Source organism: Sturnira hondurensis, unplaced genomic scaffold (assembly GCF_014824575.4).
Source record: "Sturnira hondurensis isolate 20B ecotype Veracruz unplaced genomic scaffold, ASM1482457v3 Scaffold0021143, whole genome shotgun sequence".
Lineage (NCBI taxonomy): Eukaryota > Metazoa > Chordata > Mammalia > Chiroptera > Phyllostomidae > Sturnira > Sturnira hondurensis.
This window is the reverse complement of record NW_028093774.1, coordinates 22,474,853-22,493,770: the sequence shown is the minus strand read 5'-3', so window position 1 is coordinate 22,493,770 and position 18,918 is coordinate 22,474,853. Positions and strand designations below refer to the sequence as shown.

At 42.3% G+C, this 18,918-nt stretch overlaps 1 protein-coding gene across 5 annotated transcripts in view; it reads left to right on the top strand.

Annotated features, from left to right (window-relative positions):
* RGS6 (regulator of G protein signaling 6) overlaps positions 1 to 18,918 on the top strand; it is a 478,446-nt gene that overhangs the window by 332,924 nt on the left and 126,604 nt on the right. For all 5 annotated transcript variants that reach the window (XM_037031645.1, XM_037031642.1, XM_037031641.1 and 2 more), the window contains exon 3: positions 11,017 to 11,116. In XM_037031645.1, coding sequence (XP_036887540.1) covers positions 11,017 to 11,116 — 100 coding nt within the window. The remainder of the gene's footprint in view (positions 1 to 11,016; positions 11,117 to 18,918) is intronic.

Below are 18,918 nucleotides of genomic sequence, written 5' to 3'. Positions count from 1 at the left end.
ACTGGGACTGAAGTGGTTTCACTTCAGTTGAGAGATAGGCCAGCCTCTGCCCTGCCATTTAATGCTGTCACAAGATCTAGGTCACGTGGTCTACGCTCACTGCAGTTTGTGGCTGTCCTCTGAAGTCTGGGGCTGGAAGAGACTGGGGATTCCTGAGTCAGGGCAGTTGGGGATCCGATCACCTCCTTCAGGCAGTGCCCGGTTTCTGTCAATGCAACCGAAGATCCAATTACCTTGTTGTCATCGTTGTCGTCACTGCATCATACTAAATACAGATATAATTTAGACTTGTTGCTGCTAGGTCACCTCTCATACTCTCCATCCACATACCTGTACCCTAAGTGACGTTCATTCCTTACCACAGGGAGTCTGGGAACCAACCAGAGACCAACACTAATCATGGCATTCCTCACTCTTGACTCTGGAAAACAATGTCTTCCTGACCCTCCTGGCCTTGAATCTAGTCTAAGAATCCGGTGTTCATCCCCAGCCCTAATGTCAGACGCAGTCTTGGCTTTTAGAAAGCCAGAGCTTTGTAGCAGTGTGTGTGTGACTTCCTGGGAATTAGACAAAACACAAAATATCAAATCAGTCGGTCTGGCATGTGGAACACCGTCTAATCTAGAAATAATTAGTTGTCATGATTGTCGAGAAAGAGAGAGAGAAGGGGAGAGCTGGCGGAGGGGAGCAGGAGAGGAAATCGTTTTCGTTGCATGTTGGACAGGAAGGCTTGGAAGACAGTTTCTGTAATCTGTAAGGTCGTGAGGGGCTTATTAGTCTGCCAGGGCTGCTGTAACAAAATGTTACAGACTGGGTGGCCTAAGGAGTCAGGTAGTCCAGAATCAAGGCACGGTTTGAAATCAAGAGGTTTCTCACATTTGCATCTCCCCTCTCCACCTGCTGGTTCCCTGCAGCTTCTTACCCCACAAGCAGAGGAAGGAGAAGGGCCTTTTCATGCAGCCACAGGGCTCTGTGTACATGACCTTGCCCTCTCCCTTCCCTCCTGACGACCGTGTGGGGCAGACAGCAACATCTCCATGTAAACAGGAAGTTCGGCTGGAAAGGCAGTTTGACACCACGGACAGCGGACCTTGCATTCCACAGTCAGAAACTTGGCATTTATTGTTTAGCGGTAGGGAGCCACGGTGGGCTTTTGGGGAGGAGATAATTCACATAAACTCTTCCAAGCTCTGAAATTCACTCCAGTTGCCAGTTCAGCTGTTCAGCTTGTTGTAGGGGAAGGTGTGGAGGAAGAGGCAGAAAGGATGAGTGATTCCAGAGTCCAGGATGACCTTGGGGTCAGATCTGCATCTGGAGTTATGTTCCTTGCTTCTCTCCAGGGGAAAAAAAATGATAATATTCCAGGACACTGAATGGACCAGTTTTTCTTTGGAAGCAAAGCTCCTGACTGACCTCCCTCTAGCAGTAAGGGGAAAGTGGTATACGTGTTGAAACTAGAATATTTCTGTAGAAACTTAATGTGAAAGGCCTCGTGCTCAAACCTGGAGCATTTTACGGGGCTGGCCTAGTTCTCTGGGCTGTGTTGCCACATGGCATTCCCTGTACACTTCTCCTTAGTGGGCTAGCTTGAAGATTGTGGCCAGGTAAAATTCGAGATGGGAAGTAAAAAGGATATTTGCTTTTCTCTATGTGGAATGTGCTGTTGGAGTTCGTTAATGAGCTACTGTGGCCGTTTAAGAAGCTCTTGGCAATAATAGAAGCTCTTGGCATCTCCCATCTAACTGGCCCCGGGTAGACCAGAACCTGAAGCGTATAAAATGCCATGGGAGCAGTAACTTCAGGTTATAGACAGACACCTCTCCTGTCCTCCCCGCTGACCGCTCCCACCATGCAGGCCGCCGTGGTTCCTGGCTGACCAGTGGTTTGGCCATTAAGCTGTTCAGAAGGAACAGAGAGCCATGGAGTTAGAGGAAACTCACTCACTCTCTCCCTAGGAGGAGAAAACACTAATGTTTTGGAGACAATGCAGAATATTCCGGAAAATATACTCATTTTCCAAACAGCTCTTCATGAGTGGGAGGTCGCTGTATGCATTAGTTTTATATTGTTGCTGTGTAACAAGTTGCCACAAGTACAAATACAAGTACAAGTACAAATACCTGCATCTTCAATCCTGTAGGACAGAAGTCTGAAGTGGGTCTCTCTGGCCTAAAACCACGGCATTGGCAGAGCTGCATACCTTTTTGAAGGATCTTGGGGACAGTCTTTTTTCTAGGCCTTCCATGGCTCCTAGAAGCCACCTACCTTCCTTAGCTTGTGGACCCTCCCTCCTTCTTCAAAGACAGCAAAGTCCCACTTTTCTGATCCTTTCTCTGTGGTCATGTCTCTCTCTGGCTACAGCTGGGGAAAGTCCTTTCAAGGACTCGCGTGATTAGACTAAGCCTGTCTGGGTGACCCAGGATAATTGCCCCATCTCAAGATCCTTAACCTTAACCACATCTGCAAAGTCTCTTTGCCAGGAGAGAGAACATACTTATAGGCCCCACTGACTAGGATGTGGGCATCTTTTAGGGGGACCAGTCTTCTGCCTTCCACACTGTGTGTTAAACTTCGCAGCATAGGATGTGGCCCCGTCTTCTGCATCTTCTTCCACTCGGCTAAAGCCTTAGAAGAACTGAGGCCGCCCCAGGAACCGCCCTGGCAGCTGGTGCAGGAGCCAGCTCGAGAGCAAGACTGCCTGGGTGCGATACCAATAATCTCATTATTCACCAGTCTCCTTTGGCCTTGGGCAATTTACTCTCCCTGACTATCGGTGTGTTTATCTGTAAAGGGAGGATGGTTCTCAATAAACAACAGATGGCATACTCAGATTGGGGTGATTTGAGGAGGTTATCATAAGGAGATTTTAGGTGCTCTGATATTGCTGGAGTGTTTCACTGGCCAGTGTTTATTTTCCTCGTTTGCAATGTAGCTGGCTTTCTGCAGTCAGAGTCTTTATTCTCTGTAGTTTGCATGAAGGACTTGCTTGACTCATGTTTCCAAGCGAACAACAGATTCTTATACCATAGAAGCAGTGCCTTCTGAGGTTTGAGTGGTCCAGCCAAGCTCGGGGGAAAGTAATTCCCCCTAAAGCATCGTCAAGAAGCCGTTTGTTCACTGACCTAGAACGTCACTCTTGCTGGCTTCTCTCTTCATTTAAACGGAGAAAATCCCTTCTCCATAAAAGGAATTTATGAAGCAGTACCTGTGGTAATATTAAAGACGTAAAAATAAGCCTCCAGGAGACAAAACAAATAGCGCTGCTTCATCCTGCTACCCTGGCGCTGCCCTGGGTCATGAACGTCACACGCGGCACTTTGGAGCACTGGCTCCTAGCTCGACTGGTGTTTGGTTACCTGTGAAGCAATTCCGTCGTCGACCTTGTTGCTGAGGTTTATGTAATCTTGAGACTTCTGTTTATCTAACCCATTTCCAAAGCAGAATGATCTTAAAAATGTAAATAACAAAGGACAGGTACCACCACCCCTAAGGTACTAATATGTTAAGCCTCCCATTCCATGCAGGAGTCCAAGATAAAATTCTTTAAGAATATAGCACTCATGATATTCATTCATTCATGCATGCATGCATGCATGCAGTCAATAAATATTTACTGAGCACCAGCTATTAGGATTAAATGGCAAGAAAAACAGTCTAATAAAAAGTAGATGTACAAATTAAAGTGAAAATTGATATAGAGGAAAGAGAGTTAAAGGAAATAAGAGCTTAGAATAATCACAGAGACAGACTTTAAGCAGGGGAATTACATGATCGTATTTTTTCTTAAGAGTACCACACAGGCGGAAGCGTGGAGAACAGATGAAGAGGAACCAAGGCTTGCCCAACCATCCCTTATGAATGTTCTTTAATTCAGGGTCTTTGCAGTAAGACAGTGTTACTTGGTTAAGCCAACCCCATTTCCATTCTCTTCTGCTTCCGTGTAGTATAGAGGCTAGAAAAGCTAAAAATACCCTCTTCCCAGTTTCCTTTTCAGCTGCATGTAGCCACGTGACCCTATTCTGGCCAATAACACTAAAGCAGAGATCTTCGGGGATCTTCTGGGAGGGAATATGCTTTTCCAGGTAGTAGGAACAGGTGCAGTGGCACCTGCACTCCCCACTTCTTTCCACCTTTCTCCCTTTTTAACGTGGAAGTGATGCCAGGAGCTGGGGCAGCTGTCTGGCAACCAGAGGGAAAGACCGACATGGTAATTCACCCGGAAGTGAGCATATACAAATTGCTTGTTATGTGTGAAAAACAGTCCCCCATGTTTGGAGGTTGCACTTTTTCTTACTTTCTATCAAAATCATTCTAGACGTATACAGTGATTCAACAGTAAGTTTAACTGAAGACAAATTAGCTGGCATTAATCATTGTCAAAGCTAGCACAAGGAATCTGAACATTTCCTTCCTGTTGTTGAAATCAGACTTTTGAATGCAATGATGAAAACGATAGGGAGTCTCTGATGGCTTCCCTGCCGAGGGCCTCTGACAGTGTGGCACGTCTTAGTACGTCACCTGCCAGCTCCTTCAGAGCCCGTATGTGTCTCTGCTGTTTCTAACATATCCTCAATGGCGAGCCTAGATCCCTGAATCTTTCTGAACCGTTTTAGTCCATGATAAAGGGGAACAGGTTTTGTCTTTTACCTACTTTTATTACCACAGTAACAAAACAGTGCCTCAGCCCTGGGGGCATGTAGCTCAGTGGATTGAGCGCGGGCCTGCGAACCACAGGATCACAGTTCGATTCCCAGTCAGGGCCATGCCTGGGTTGCAGGCCAGTTCCCAGAAGGAGACTCACGAGAGGCAACTGTACATTGGTATTTCTCTCCTTCTCTCCTTCCCTTCCCCTCTAAAGATAAATAAATAAAATCTTAAAAAAAAAACCAGCAACAACAATGCCTGGCACTTTGTAGATGCTCAATAAATGTCCACTAAACTAGTAAGGGACGTTTGAACACACTTACAAGTGTAACTTTACACTTACACAGTGTGCTGTGTTTTTGAAAATAAAAGTGAGAAATGACCCTATCTTATGGAACCCATATGGGATGCAGCATGGTCAGTGAAGCATGAATGTTTTGGATTAAGAAATATGATTATCATTTGCCAGTTCTGATTTCTGCCTCCGGGCTGATAAGATGTGTCCAAAGAGTCATTTTCGCTCATTCACAGGCACCAAAACAAAAGGGTCTTTAATGAAATACAGGAGCTGAACTGACAGTTATTAGTAGCTAGAATGTTTCAGCTAGAAATAGGTAACTGATTGCAAAGTCAAGATGAAACGCTTCAATAAAAAAGACCTTCATGCCTGAGGCATACTCTGCCTTCTTTGCTAAAGTTGTGGTGGCTTTTTTTAGAAAAAGAATGACAACAGAGTTTGCCTATTCTTAGCATTTTTTAATCTTTCACTGAGGCAAAATTGGAGGAGCTAAATAAATGAACTCATTGGATAATAATTTTCAGAAAAAAAATGGTTTTGCCCCTTGTCATTTCTGTTAGAAATGTCATCTGTATGAGCAGAGAGGAGCAGGCAGCAGCGGGTCAAGAAGGACAAGTGTCAGGGCCTCTTCAGTCCATGTCCCAGTCTGGCTTCTGATGCCACTGGTCCGAAAGGATTTCTCAAAACATCAAAACTTTGTGGTCCTCCCCAGCACCCTTCCTTTCATACCTCTTAGCCCAGGGAAACATTGGAGATGGATCCACTTGGAAGATAGGCAACGTAGGCAATGGGAACCCCGAGGTCTGATGGCCTGTCCTACCCTTTCCTCACAGACACAGATTTGCATTTGTCAAGTCAAACAAGTCTCCTGTGTTTTAGAACAAGATACCTTGCTTAACCAAACCTACTGCTGTAGAGATGAGGGAAGTGAAGTCCGGAGAGTTTAAGTAACTTGTCCAAGGTCAACACAGCAAGTAAGTGAAGCTGAGGCTACATTTCCCTTGGGCCTCAGGCCTGCTGTCCTGCTGTCCTGTTGTCCTGTTGTCCTGCTGTGGGTTTAGTTTGAAAAGAGAGGATCGTTACTCCTCACTCTCTCTTGTACCCCGTGGCTGTCTCAGCGAATTACCTCTATGGTCTCACAGTATTCCTCTTTTCAAAGAAAATTTACCCTATGGTATAATGATTTCCATTTTTCCTGCTGTTTAGAAAAATGTTATACCTGCATGTCCGCGCAGAGGTTTGAGCCCTTCGGAGAAGGGCGTGCTGGTTGTTGTGACCCATCCAGGCAGAACCAGCCAAGCTGGCCCCGTGGTTGCTCTGCATCGCTTGGCTGTCAGATAAGGGTCACCTGCTAATTGACGGGCACAGTGAAATGTAGGTCCAACGCGCTCCCCAATGCCACAGAACTTCATATTAAAGAATGTCAGGGTACCAATGTTGCTCTTCTTCTGGAACAAAAGATGTCATAAATTAGATAGACCTGAACAGTCAAGAAAATAGAAGTATAGATACTTCCCCATCTCCCTGCTCCCAACCCAGAAGATGTGATCCATCAGTAGAAGATAAATCCAAATAAGCCCTTGGGACAAAGAGAGAGAATGCTGAGCTCCTAAATCAGTTCAGAAATGGTTAATAATCTGATTATCCGGATCAATTTCTGTTTCCTGCTCTACCCCCTTAGGACTGAACTAAATGTTCTCTTCAGTACAAACAGTATTAAGTGCCCGTATGTGAAAAAGCATGCTGGCAGGCACTGGTTAAGGATGCAAAGATAAGTCTTACATTTGATAGACAGAGCTTGGGCACTGGAGTCAGAAAGACTCGGGCGAGAATCCCGGCTTTGGCCCTGACTGGTGTTGCTCGGTTGGGTGGGCTTCATTCTGCAAAGCGAAGGGCTGTCCGTTGATTCTTGGTCAGGGCTCATGCCTGAGTTGCAGGCTTCATCCCCATTCAGGGCAGGTGCGAGAGGCAACCGACCAATGTTTCTCTTTCACATCAGTGTTTCCCTTTCATTCTCCCTCCCTTCCCTTCTCTCTAAAAATAAATAAATAAAATATTTTTAAAAAATAAATAATTTGAAAATTAAAAAAAAAAAAAGAATCTCGGCTTTGCCACCTACTAGCCTTGGGTCCTGGGATAAACCCCTTAATCCTTCTAAGCCTCAATTTCAACATGTTTACTAAGTAAATTTTAAGGGTAGTAAATAAATTAGATAATTTATTGAAAATACCTAAGACAGTATTGATCATAATATAGGTGTCCTGAAAATGTTTGTCATTATAATTTACACAATCTCCTGGGAGCTCACTTTAAAAAAAAAAAGAAGATTGTGTTTATTTATCTTTAGAGGGGAAGGGAAGGAGAGAAATATCAATGTATGGTTGCCTCTCGTGAGTCCCCTGCTGGGGACTGGCCTGCAACCCAGGCATGTGCCCTGACTGACTTTTAACTTTTTGATATGTCTATACTCCTAGCATTTCTCTAGAAACCATGACAAAAAATTTCCAGAAACAGTATTATTAGCTGCTGCTGTGGTGGCCCTCACTCCAGAATCAAACTCAGCTCCCACAAATCTGCCCGACACAGCAGTGGAATGAGCTGTGGAGTGTATAGACCCTAAGAAGTTTTAGTAGATAGTGAATGGTGCAGACTGAATTTCTCCATTCTTAAAATGGGTTGGATTCCAGGATATCATCTAAGATTCACTGATTCTTATTACCAGGTATTTGTTGTGGCCTCAGCAATTTCTAATAAGTGCATTTTTTCAGGGCGCTGTTGTATCAGTCAGCCATAGCCACAATTTTGCTGCCTAGCAAACCACCTCAACCTCAGTGGCATATAACAAAAAGCATTTATTTCTTGCTCACGAGTCTGCAGGGCAGCTGGGGTTTAACTGATCTAACTAGGGGCAGGTCCCTTCCTCCCCAGATGTCTCTCATCTTCCTTGGAATAACAACTGTCTGATGCAGGAGGGCAAGAGTGAAGGTGATCTTAACCGTGCAGGTATACTAAAAGCCTCTGTCCCTGTGATGTTCGATGACATCCCACTGACCAGGAGAGTCACATGACCAAGCCAAAAAGTCAAGGAGCAGACCCTGCCCTCCATGAAGCCAGAGCCAGGATTTAGATGTATATTAATGACAGAGAGGAGTCAGGAATTGGGGACCGATGAAACATTCTTTTACACCTTTGATGTGGTACACCACTGCTGGGATGCGACGCCTCTCTGGCCAGTTAAGGAGATTGTCCTTGTGATCTAGCGGTGACCTCCGCTGAGTGATATACCTCTTGGCCCATCGTGGGCCAACAGAAGAGGATAGGTCTTGGGTGATTGCTTTGTAAGTTTACACAGATGTTGGATTATAATGTTATATACCTGAAACATATAATAATAGTGAAGATGAATGGTGTGATAAAGCAATGAAACAGAGCAGAGAATAAGAGCATCATGGGGACTTTGTGCAAAGCCCATCTTTCCATCTAGCTCACATCAGCACAGAATGGAAATCATTACCCTCTAATGACAAGTCAGGGTTCCCACTGAATTGAAATAATGGCTTCCCTCCAATTCTCCATGATTTTCCGGCCATGTCATAAAAAGCAGCAATGTAACTCATACATTGGGTTTCAGATAGCATACTGGATCAAAGCATACTAGATCAAAGCATAGATGACTTTGAAAATGTCCATTTCTCTAGGAATCACTCCACTTGACTATCAGTAATACTCAATCTACTCTAAATCGTTGGGTTGAGTTTAGAAGACAAAGGGCAGGGCACCAGCTAAAGCTGTTAACCTGAATGCGAATGAAAATCCTTCTGTTCCTGTCATCTGACAGAGTGCAGGTCTTTAGAGAATGGCCCTCTTTCCTAGCTGATATATCCATCCTCTGCCTAAGGGGTCGGAAGCTTCAGATTCTCTCTCACTAGTGGTGCCTCTCAGAAAAACCCAGAAATATCCAGGGGAGAATGGTCTCCCTGCTTGGCTGGGTTTCTGGGGATCTTATTGGGTTGGAATCTTCCAGCTGGGGATCTTCCAGCCCAGGGGTTGGAAGCCTGGAAGTCTGTGGCTGGGGTCAAACTCAGATCTGCAACTGGGTAGCTATATGACCTCAGGCAGGTTGTTTAACCTCTGTGATGGTCACTGATGCTACTCACAGGTGGTCAGTTCCTCTTTTCTCCTGGTAGCTGGATGACTGGACCCCTGGCTCCTTTGTAGTTGGGTGGTGCCATGGAACTAGTTCTGCCCAAAGAATTGTGAGTAAATGTGTTCTGTATAATTTCTGGGCTATAACATTTAATAACCAGTGCAAGATTCTCCAGAATTTTCTTTCGTCCCTCACAAAATGACCAGCAACATTCAAGATGGTGGCAGCTTTGTGGGCCTGGGTCCCAGAATAACTACAATTAGCATAGTCCCTGGTGGCCTGCAATAGACTTGGAGCATGAGAGAAAAACAATTTTGGTTTTATTAAGCCATTATGATTATGAGAGTTTTTGTTACCACATCATAACCTAGATTGGTACACTTCATTAAATCTTGGTTATATTATATGAAAATAAGGATAATAGTACAATCTAGTTTATGAAATAACTATGAGGATTAAATAGGATACTATGTGTACAATAACTACTAGTACATAATAAATTATTAATATATTTTATTTATTATTGTTGTTGTTGTTGTTAAGTTATGCCATATCCAACTTTGCCTCTGGTGAGTTATCTATTTATTTCAAAGAGGTTATTAATCATATAACTGAGAAACTCATCTTCAAATTGCATTACTAGTATGTTAGACTAGGTAAGCTACAGCTTTAAATTTCTAGATTTAATATCGCGTGACTCTGTTCTGGAAGCATTCAGAAAACCCATCCTGGTGTTTCCAAGATACCCTATTGCTCAGTGGAGCAAAATGTGTGGGAGCACTAAACATCATCGTCCCCCCTTTCCAGGTGCCCTCTCTACTCCCCAAACAAACAAACAAACAAACCCTATGTCCTTGTTACCGATTTTTCTATATCCTATTCTGGACATTTCTGCCCAAGCTTGTAAATCCTTAGCTACACACTGGTTGTTTGTACCTAAGTTTCCCAGTTTAGGTGCCTACCTCCTTGATAGTCCATCCCCTCTCTCTGTTCTGTTTTTAAAGTATGTACATAGTATCTGCTCTCTTTTCTAACACTTTTCTTTATTAATTTTAGAGAAAGAGAGGCATCAATTTATTGTTCCACTTATTTATGCATTCATTGGTTGTTTCTTGTATTGCCCTGACCGGGGATTGAACCCACAACCTTGGCGTAATGGGACGCTGCTCTAACCGACAGAGATGCCCAGCCACAGCCCATCATATCTGGTTTCATCAATAAGATTGCACCTGGCTCCAGGCCACAGCCCACCCTGGCCTTTCTCTTGAGAATGTGGTCTTCCTTAGGCCTAAAGGACAGAAGTCTGTCCTTGCTCTCCATTAGCCTGGCTAAAGGTGGCTACCCTCACACCACGACCACCCACAACCACTGAGACTTGTCCTCCAGGCTCTCAATTTCAGAGCTTTCCATATTTTGATTTATAGTCTTTTTTTCCCCTCTTATGTGACTCTGGCTGGGTCTTTTTCTGATCCCAAAGGCACCCCGTCCATACTTTCTAACAGCAGTGTGTTACTATATTAGGTGAAACTATAGGAAACTGACATGGTTTTAGGTTGAATATAGCAACTTCATATGGTTGAACCTACATGTCAACTTCATTTGAGAAAGAGGAGGAATTTCACCACATACTTATTGACTTACATGTTGTAGCCCATCAGGACTCCTATGTGTTTCTCGCTCCTTACCTTGTGAAACTGTGGGTTATTCTTACAGACCACGCATTATGCTGTTGTATACGACCCCTAACCTCCCACCCACAGCACATGGTCTACAGAAGATCCTGCTACTGTGTTTACTGACTGACCAGACAGCGGCTTTTCCTGATATCTGTTGTTGGCATCCATGTTCCCGCATTTTCACTGTTCATGAAGATACCATTTACTATTACTTTGTGGGAGACAGTAATCCTTCTTTTCTCTAATTTCAGATTGAAGACATCATTACAAAGATGCAAGATGACAAGACAGGGGGTGTGCCCATCAGAACAGTCAAGAGCTTTCTCTCCAAGATCCCCAGTGTTGTCACAGGTAAACATTCTTCTTACAAGATTTTGGTGGCAACAGGGAAAGGCCACTGAAGAGATGTGTAGCCCTGATTCTGTCTGGGGTAGAGGGGTGGTATCTAAGAGTTTGTGAATAGTAAAGATGATACCTTCAACATGCTCCTTCAAGTTGAGTTCTGGTCCTGGTTTCTAGGAAGAAACTATTCTTTGCTGACAAGAATGGTCTTAACATGCATGACCAGCCCTTCTGTGTAGAGGTTATGGATCTGAGAAATAACAAGCACATTAACAAACAGCCCAGATCACCAGCAATTTGGTGACATACTCAAGCACAGAAATATTAAAGAAATTGTTTTAGTGTCAAACCAGCTTTAAGAAAGTCTGATATCTAAATTCTACAAAAAGCTTTTTCAGTTTTTTAACTCACTCAAACTCCTAAAAGAAGAGGTTTTAAAAATGTTTTTCTGCATTACTCTGGGGGTGGGTTATGTGTTTTGTGTGATCATTCACCAATGAAAGAGCAGTGGACATTTTTTTAAATGTTATATATGGAGCATGGATCCTTGGTTGCCAGGGATTGGAAGTTGGGGGAAGAGTGTGATGACAAAGAAAGAGCACAAGGGAATTTTAGGACGTGATAGGACTGTTCTGTATCCTGACTGTGGTGGTGGGGTAGTGACCTAAATCAGCAAAAGAAACTGAGGAGTAACTGGAGACAAGGAAGAAGTAAGGAGGATATAGTTTCTTGGAAGTCAAATTTTTAAGAAAATGATTTAAGGAACAGTGGAGCTGATGTCTCATGTCAAAAAGTCAAGTAAGATAAGGAATGAGAATCAATCATTGACTTTAGCAACATCAAATTTATTGCTGACCTTGGTAAGTGTACATTCCATGAAGCATTGAGGGCAAAAAGGCTTTATTGGAGTTGGTTCAAGTCAGAATGGGAAGAGAGCGATTTGAGGCCGTGAGGATAATTAAGCTTTGAAGAAATTTTCTTTAAAAGGAAAAAAATACAATAGTATCTAAATGGGTGAATGGGGTCAGAATTGTAGGATTTCAAATAATATGAAGGTGACGATATGTTTATAATGATGGGAATGGCTCACTCAACAAAAGTGGTGCAGGAGAGACAGGGAAAAAGCTCAAGGAGTGGTATCAGCTAGAGAAATATCAGGTATCAGTGATATCAGGTAAAAGGTTAAATGCAATGCCTGGATAGGTGGGTAGCCTTGGCTAGGAGCAGGTACAATTTATTCATAGGAAGAGAAGGGAGTCATGGTAGATGCACAGAGGTAAAAATAAGTGTAGAAATGTGGTGGGAACTCTTAGGAGTTTTCAAATTATTTCTGTTCTTTTAGTAATATGGGAAGCAAAGAGGGCAAGACGTCGAACGTCTGAGGAGAGATTGGAAGCCATCAAATAGTCATCTAGGAGAGTAAAGAAATTGACTAGGGAAGTAGAGTTTTGAGTGGTGGGTAGCATTGAGGATTCCCCTGAGATGATGAATATTTATGAATTTAAAGAGAGATGATTCTTTCTGCAGCCACATTTAGCTCCCCAGATTTGGGCACATGACTTCATTAAGGCTATATCAAGTATGAGAGTGTGCTAAATCAAGAGAGAGGCAAGAGAACAACCAAGATGATTGACCATTACATTTTAACTGAATAAGAAGGAAAGTGAGAACATGACATGCATGAGGAACGGTGAAGAATAGTGATTGCGGTAAATTGTAGGCCCAGTATCAGAGGAGTTTCGGAGTTGGAGGTGAGAGAGAGTAAGAGACCTAAAAGTAGATGAGGGGTGATTGGAGAGTGGGATATCTAGGCTGCTATGTATTGGTGGTGACAAGGAGTTAGGTATGACCATGGGAGTAAGTTACAAATGATATGGAGGTCAAGGTCTTTGGGAGAGAGGAGGTCAAGGAACTACGAAGCCGGGATTGCGGAAGACTGAGATATCTGGACATTGAAATCACTACCAGGACAGTGTTGGATGGGGGGTTGTCAACCTGTCATTAAAAACTCTGAGAGGCAGAGGGACAGAGGCCTAGGGATCAATAAATGACCTTTTCATTTCATGACACACATGAACTAATTACTAAAATTCTATGGCACACCAAAAAAAAATTATATATTTTGCCGATCTGACAAAAAATAGGTATAATTTTTATTCATTCACATCAGACAACTGTTGTTGTGTTGACTGTTGTCATTTTTTTTGACAATCCAAGAGGAAGCAAGTCAGTGCCACTGACTAAGTAGTCAGGTATTGCATGGTTTAAAAATTCTTCCAGCACACTGGTTAGAAATTACTGTTCTGAACCATTTGTGACATTGGTGGGGGTGCAGATTGCTGCAGCCACTGTGGACAGCCATGTGGACTTGCCTCAAAAAGTTAAAAATGGAAGTGCCTTATGATCTAATGATTCTGCTTCTGAGAATTTATTCAGAGAAACCCCAAACACTAATTCAAAAGAATGTATGCACCCCTTTGTTCATTGCAGCCTCATTTATAATAGCCAAAATTTGGAAGTAGCCCAAGTGTCCATCAGTAGATGAGTGGATAAAAAGGCTGGGTGAATTTACACAGTGGAATACCATACAGCTCTAAATGAAAGAAGGGAATCTTATTCTCTGTGACAACATGAGTGGACCTGTAGAGCATCACACTGAGGGAAACGAGCCAGTCCGAGGAAGAGAAGTACCACATGATTCCACTTGTACGTGGGAGCTAATGAACAAAATAACGAACATGCAACATAGAAACAGACTCACAGATACAGAAAACCAACTGGCAGCTGTCAGAGGAAAGGGAGCTGGGGGACTAGATGAAAGATCTGAAGGAACAGAGCAAAAAAAAAAACTCATAGATTCAGACAACAATTGGGTGACCACCAGAGGGAATGGGGGAGGGGCGAGATAGAAGAGGGTAAAGGGATGATAAAGGGTGATGGAAGGAGACTAGACTTGGGGTGGTGAACACACAATATAGTATACAGATGATGTATTACAGAACTGTATACTTGAAACCTATACAATTTTATTAACCAGTGACACCCAATAAATTCAATAAAAGAAAAATCACCCAAACTCACATATCAAAAATTTTTAAATTGAATAACTTTATACCTGTTTAAAGGAACTGAATTCATAGTTAAAAATTTCCCCCAAATCAAAACTATAGTCCACATTGGCTTCCTAGGTAAATTCTATTAAAGATTTAAAGGGAGAAACAATACTAGTTGTACATTGATTGACAAGTTAAGAATACTTCTTAGATCATTTTGTGAAACTAAGATTATCCTGATACCAAAATTAGACCAAGACATTACAAGAAAAACAAGTACGATGTCTCTCATGAAAATCACTGCGAAGTTTTTTAAACAGAGTATTAGCAAATGAAGTCCAATATTTAAATCAGGAGCTGGCAGGCTGTTAAAGCCGAGTGGCAAACACCGTGGGCAGCCTGAACCAGGCTGCAGTCATTCAGCGCTGCCCTCGTAATATACAAACAGCGCAGGGGGTGTGTAAGTGACGGCAGTGGCTGTGGTTCTGTGAAACTGTTTTTATAAAAACGGGGGGGCAAGCCATCGTTTGTACCTCATAAACAAGACATTGAGCCAAAGAAGGCAAATGCTGGAGAATGTATACTGTATGATTCCATTTACATAAAATTCAAAAAACAAACCATGGAACAATAGTACTGAGGGATCTATACTAGGTGACAAAAGTGACCAGAAAAGTATAGAAGTGACTACCAGTTACCTCTAAAGGACGGGGAGTACACTGTCATTAGGATAATATGTTCCAGGAACTCCTGGAGGGTTGGGGAATACTTTTTAAAATCTTCGTTATGGTAACGTGAATGTTTCCTTTGAATAATTCAAACAGTACATACTTACATGTAATGTGTTATGATTTTTGTAAGTTTTCTTTTTCCTTTTTTCTAAAAAATAAAAAGTAATTGGAAGTCAGGTTAGTGAATAAGGTCCAGGAAATGCCAATTGCCAATGCAAAGTGCCGGTCTTGGTTTTAATAAGGTGTGACTCTGCATAAACAGAGCTGGTTTTCTCATTGTCCCTATAAACCAGGTTCATAAGTTTAATTCCAAAAAGGGTTTCCAAAACCATCTGTAGCACAGACGGCAGTAATTGAAATAAGGCTATAGCCTCCAAGGGGCCAATTCTGAAAAAAGACAAAGCTTAATTAAATATTGACAATGCTGTGTTTGCCTTCACAAGTATAACTCAACTATAACGCATTTTCTTTAAATGCATGCCTTTTTTTACTTTCTTCTAATGAAGTTCATTTTAGTAACAACATCCTAAAATCCTGTCAGGTTATATCGTGAAAGCAAAAGGCGTAACTCTGGTATTCTTGGCCTTTGTGCCATTAAAATCTGACTCTAAATGTCACATTCATTCATCTTTTTCACATTTTTCTTGTTGGATGTTTTTCCCTTTGAGAAGAAATGCTAAGTGGAATAAAAGAAGGAAAAGACAGCTTTTTTATTAAAAGTGAAAATACAGCACACAACCCTCTAATTTGTGCTGTAGAATGTCTTTTTAAACACTTCTATTGAAAAATCTGTTTCAGGGTGAGATAAAATTTAAGAAGAGACTGAACCCCAGATAATTGTAATTGACCCAGAGTCACTGAGACTTTTTAAAGGGAAAAATCAGGAAACTAATATGGGCCCTGGGCCCTGTGTGCAGCAGAAGATGGTGGGTTAGCAACAATGACTATTGATTTTATTGAATCAACTGTTGTCTCATAGAATTCTACACACTAAAATGACTGGGTGTGTGGCTGGGGGGGAAGACACTAGCAAAATCAGGTTGTCAGCAGGAAGTTTGTGCAAAGATCCCAAACACAGAGACCATTAATTTTTAGCTTAGCTCCTTATGTAGTTGATTTTGTCATTTCATTCTACTGAGCACAGTGGTACCAGATTGAGCTATGATTTAGGGAAACACAAAACATTTTAAAATAAATATGGCATATATTATATATTTCTAAATGTTTAAGGCAAATTTAGATGTCACTGTGTCATCTATGAAGGGGTTTTTTCTTAAACATTAACTTTAATAAGGCATGTTCTATACAAATAAAGCCTAATTCTACCTTCAGTTGCAACCAGAGGAAATTTGAAGTTATTTTTATGTAAAACTTGTACTGCCCTGGCCTGTGTGGCTCAGTTAGTTGGGGTGTCATCCAATAACCAATAGGTTGAAGGTTTGATTCCTGGTCAAGGCACATACCTGGTTGCAGGTTCAAACCCTGGTAGGGTGTGTGCGGGAGGCAACTAGTTGATGCTTCTCTCTCACACTAATGTTTTTCTCTCTCCCTTCCTGTCCCCCTAAAACAGGGCTATCAAACTCATTTTCACTCGAGGCCACATCAGCCTCACGGTTGCCTTCAAGGGGCTGAATGTAATTGTAGGACTGTATAAAGGTAACTACTCCTTAACTATTAAACGAGAGCTTGGTGCTGCCACCAGGTAGAAACAAGGTGCCAAGCTGGATAAAACAAGGTGGAGGGCCGGATTCAGCCCTCAGGCCTTGTGTTTGCCACCTATGCCCTAGGGTATCAGAAAATTAATGATGACAGCAATGTTTGTTGAGCTCATCATAGCTAACACTTGAGTATCAACATTGTCTAAAACATTTCCATCTTCATCCTTATGTATATAAGCAGGCTGCTGGGGTTGGGAGTCAATTGGAGAATCCAAAGAGGGCACTCTACAGAGTCACTGTTCATAAGTTTTCCTAAACACTCTGTAAATCCAAGTATTTCCTTCCTCTAAACCAAGTGAAAGGGGCTAGCAAATAGGGACCGTAGTATGGTGTGATGCCCAAGAAAAGAGATACGGAAACACTAACCCCCAGAACCCCTGTGACCCCTGGAGTGTCCAGGAAGGACCTCAGTGGAGATAAAAGAAGAGGCAGAGAAAGGAGAGATGAAGTAGAGCTTACCCTACTCCACCCCAAGGCCCTCTAGACAGGGCTGCTTGAAGGGACAGCAATAAGAGTTAAGTTGGCATTTACATTTTAAACTGAACTACTTGCAAGTAACCAGAAATCTAAAAAATCTAAGACATCATTAAGTAAGGGCAAAGGGGACATGACTTTTCATGTTTGAGGATGGTGATTAGAGAAAAGTAAAGTCATTTCACATCTGGACCTCACTGAGTTCATATTGTGCAATAAACTGGATAAAACACTTAGTGGCAAAAGGAGTCTGGGGCTCCTGTTCCTGCTCACACAGCCAACTAGGTATCCAAAGAACAACCTGTGGCACAGAGCACTGAACTGTGAGACCATGTGGGACACCTTCAGAGGCTCTAACCCAGAAAGTAAGGATCCAGAGAAGTAAGCTAGTGTTTGTTGGATCAGCCTCTCCTCAGAGGACATCTGTCAGTCCAAGTCGGTCCCAAGCCTGGATTTTAAGAGCTCATGCATGTGGGTGTCCAGCAACAAAACTGAGAGGGAGACAGTCACTTCAGCACCATCACTGGGTGAACCAGACGGAAAAGGGCCTCCAAAGGGAAGGTGATGAGAGCATTGGTTCTAGTCTTGGTTATTACTAGAGTGAAAGAAAGAAGAAAAAGGTAATTCCTAATCCCAAATCTCTTGCTGGTTTGTTGTTTTACCAAACCCCAAAGAGTCAAACATATAAAGTTTTCTTTGTGGTATGAACTTCTATGTCAAAATGGTCATCGTAACCAAATCAACAAACAACAAGTGCTGGCAAAGTTGTGGAGAAAAGGGAACCCTAGTGCACTGTTGGTGGGTATGCAGACTGGTTGCAGCCACATTGGAAAACAGTGTGGAATTTCCTCAGAAAACTAAAAATGGAGCTGCCTTACGACCCAGCAATTCCACTGCCGAGATTATACCCTAAGAACCCTGAAACATCAATTCAAAAGAACCTATGTACCTCAATGTTCATAGCAGCACAATTTACAATAGCCAAGTGTTGGAAGCAACCTAAATGCCCATCAGCAAATGAGTGGATCAAAAAACGGTTACATTTACACAATGGAATACTACGCAGCAGAAAGAAAGAAAGAGTTCCTACTCTTTTTGACAGCATAGATGGAACTGGAGAGCATTATGCTCAGTGAAATAAGCCAGGTGTTAAAAGACAAATACCATACGATCTCACCTATAAGTGGAACCTAATGAACACGACAAACAAGCAAGCAAAATATAACCAGAGACATTGAAATAAAGAACAAACTGACAATGACCAGAGGTGGGGAGGGGAGAATGGGGAGGAAAAGGGGAAGAAGGGTCATCAAGGAACCTGTATAAAGGAGACAAGGACAAAGACAAAGGGGTTGGGATTGAGAGTGTGAAGTGGGGATGGGTGGGGTGGGGGAGTGGTGAGGGGAAAATGGAGACAACTGTACCTGAACAACAATTTTTTTAAAAAGACTATATATACATATATATGGTTCTCTATTTCAGCTCTGCCCTAAGGTACCTGGCAGAAGCAATGACATCTCATCTCTGGAGGAACACACTTTAAATATGAGCCTCAAACAAAATCACTACAAATGTAGGGAAACANTAGATATATATCTATCTATATATCTATATATCTATCTATCTATCTATATATCTATCTATATATATAGATATCTATCTATCTATCTATCTATATATATATATCTATCTATATATATATCTATCTATCTATATCTATATATCTATATATAGATATATCTATATATACACACAGATATATGGTTCTCTATTTCAGCTCTGCCCTAAGGTACCTGGCAGAAGCAATGACATCTCATCTCTGGAGGAACACACTT